Source organism: Cebus imitator, unplaced genomic scaffold (assembly GCF_001604975.1).
Source record: "Cebus imitator isolate Cc_AM_T3 unplaced genomic scaffold, Cebus_imitator-1.0 Scaffold263, whole genome shotgun sequence".
In the NCBI taxonomy this organism is placed as follows: Eukaryota; Metazoa; Chordata; class Mammalia; order Primates; family Cebidae; genus Cebus; species Cebus imitator.
Window position 1 is genome coordinate 233,165 of NW_016107578.1, and position 2,447 is coordinate 235,611.

Sequence of the window (2,447 nt, forward strand, 5' to 3'; positions counted from 1 at the left end):
TTTTTTTGAGACAAAGTTTTGCTCTTGTTGCCCAGGCTGGAGTGCAATGGCACGATCTCGGCTCACCACAATCTCCGCCTCCCAGATTCAAGTGGTTCTCCTGCCTCAGCCTCCTGAGTATCTGGGATTATAGGAATGCGCCACCACACCCAGCTAATTTTGTACTTTTAGTAGAGGCCAGGTTTCTCCATGTTGGGCTCTTCTTGAACTCCCGACCTCAGGTGATCCACCCGCCTCGGCCTCCCAAAGTGCTGGAATTACAGGTATCAGCCACCGCACCTGGCTTTTTATTTTATATTTTTGAGAGCAACTCTTGCTCGGTAGCCCAGGCCGGAGTGCAGTGGCGTGATCTCAGTTCGCTGCAACCTCCGCCTCCCAGGTTCAAGTGATTCTCCTGTTTCAGCCTCCCAAGTAGCTGGGATTACAAGCACCCACCACCACACTGGGCTAATTTTTCTATTTTTAGTAGAGACGGGGTTTCACCATGTTGGCCAGGCTGGTCTTGAACTTCTGGTCTCAAGTGATCCACCTGCCTTGCCCTCCCAAAGTGCTGGGATTAGAGGTGTGAGCCACTGTGCCCGGCTGCATTTTAGTTTTTGTTAATATTATTTTTTTGAGACAGAGTCTCACTCTTGTTAACCAGACTGGAGTGCAGTGGTGCCATCTCGGCTTACTGCAACTTCTGACTCCCAGGTTCAAGCGATTCTCCTGCCTCAGCCTCCCGAGTAGCCTCCAAGTCGTCACAGCTACTCTGGAGGCTGAGGCAAGAGAGTCACTTGAACCAGGAGGGGTAGGTTGAAGTGAGCTGAGATTGGGCCACTCCAGCCTGGGTAACAGACAGAGACTCCGTCTCAAAAATAAATAAATAAATAAGAGCATGGTAAAAATTAAGTCCAGGCTGGGTACAGTGACTCACACCTGTGATTCCCAGCACTTCGGGAGGCCAAGGCAGGTGGATCACTTGAGGCCAGGAGTTCAAAACCAGCGCTTTGCACTCAGGAGGTCAAGACCAACATGGGCAACACGGCAAAACCTGTCTCTGGTAAAAATACGAAAAAAAAAAAAGAAAAAGAAAAAAAATTAGCCAGGCGTGGTGGCTTGCGCCTGTAACCCTAGCTACTCGGGAGGCTGAGGTGGGAGCATTGCTTGAACCTGGGAGGTGGAGGTTGCAGCCACTGCTCTCCACCCTGGGCAACAGAGCAAGACTCCGTCTCAGGANCTGGTCTTGAACTCCTGCCCTCAGGTGATCCTCCCGCCTTGGCCTCCTAAACTGTTGGGATTACAAGAGTGAGTCACTGCGCCTGGCCTCTTTTTGTTGTTGTTTTTTGGAGACACAGTCTTTCTCTGTTGCCTAGGATGGAGAGCAGTGGCACAGCCGTGGCTCGCTGTAGCCTCAACCTCCTGGGCTCAGGTGATCCTCCACCTCAGCCTCCTGAGCAGCTGGGATGACAGGCATGCACAACCACACCTGGCTAATTTTTTGTAGTGACAGTGTTTGAACCCAGGTGGCAGAGGTTGCAGTGAGCCAAGATCGCACCATGGCACTCCAATCTGGGCGAAAGAGTGAGACTCTCTCTCAAAAAAAAAAAAAAAGATATTTTATACAGCGCCAGGCAGGATGGCTCAGGCCTGTCTTATGCCAGCACTTTGGAAGGCCCAGGTGGGAAGATCACTTGAGCCCAATTCCAGGCTGTAGTGAGCTATGATCCTGCTACCGGCTGACAGAGTGAGATACTGCCTCAAAATAATAATAACAATAAAACTGCAGCAGCGGCAACTCTATGGCAGGTGCCATTCTAAGCTCTGTATAGGTACTGGCATATCTAACCATCAAAATGGCCCCACGAGGGTGGGACTGTCATGATCCTCATTTTAGAGATGAGGAAACTGAGGCTCAGAGAGATTAAGACACGTGCCCTAGGTCACAGAGCCGGGAAGTGACACCACTCACACTGTACTTGCTCTGCTGTCTCACCTGCTCATCACCACCTGACGTCTGCTCCAGGACCGTCCCCTCTCTGTCTCTCCTGCCCTTAAAATGTGAGCTGCCAAAGAACAGGACACTTACTATCTCATTTAGAGCTATGTGTGTCCCCAAGGCCTAGAATAGTGGCTGAGGCTGGTGAGACTTTTATCAGTACTTGCTTTCTTTTGTTGTTTGTTTTGTTGAGACCAGGTCTCACTCTGTCGCCCTGGCTGGAGTGCAGTGGTACCACCCACCATACCTTACTGCAGCCTTGATCCAGCTCAAGCGATCCTCCCACCTCAGCCTCCTGGGTAGCTGGGACTAGAGGTACACCCCACCATGTCCACCTAATTTTTTTGTTTGTTTCTTTTGAGACAGAGTGTCACTCTGTCACCCAGGCTAAAGTGCAATGGTGCGATCTCGGGTCACTGCAACCTCTGCCTCCCAGGTTCCAGTGATTCTCCTGCCTCAGCCTCCCAAG

The 2,447-nt window shown here is 51.1% G+C and overlaps 1 protein-coding gene across 1 annotated transcript in view; it reads right to left on the reverse strand.

Annotated features, from left to right (window-relative positions):
• Positions 1 to 2,447, reverse strand: part of SLC44A2 (solute carrier family 44 member 2) — a 24,452-nt gene that overhangs the window by 18,223 nt on the left and 3,782 nt on the right. The window contains exon 3 of the mRNA XM_037728382.1: positions 1,976 to 2,037. Coding sequence (XP_037584310.1) covers positions 1,976 to 2,037 — 62 coding nt within the window. The remainder of the gene's footprint in view (positions 1 to 1,975; positions 2,038 to 2,447) is intronic.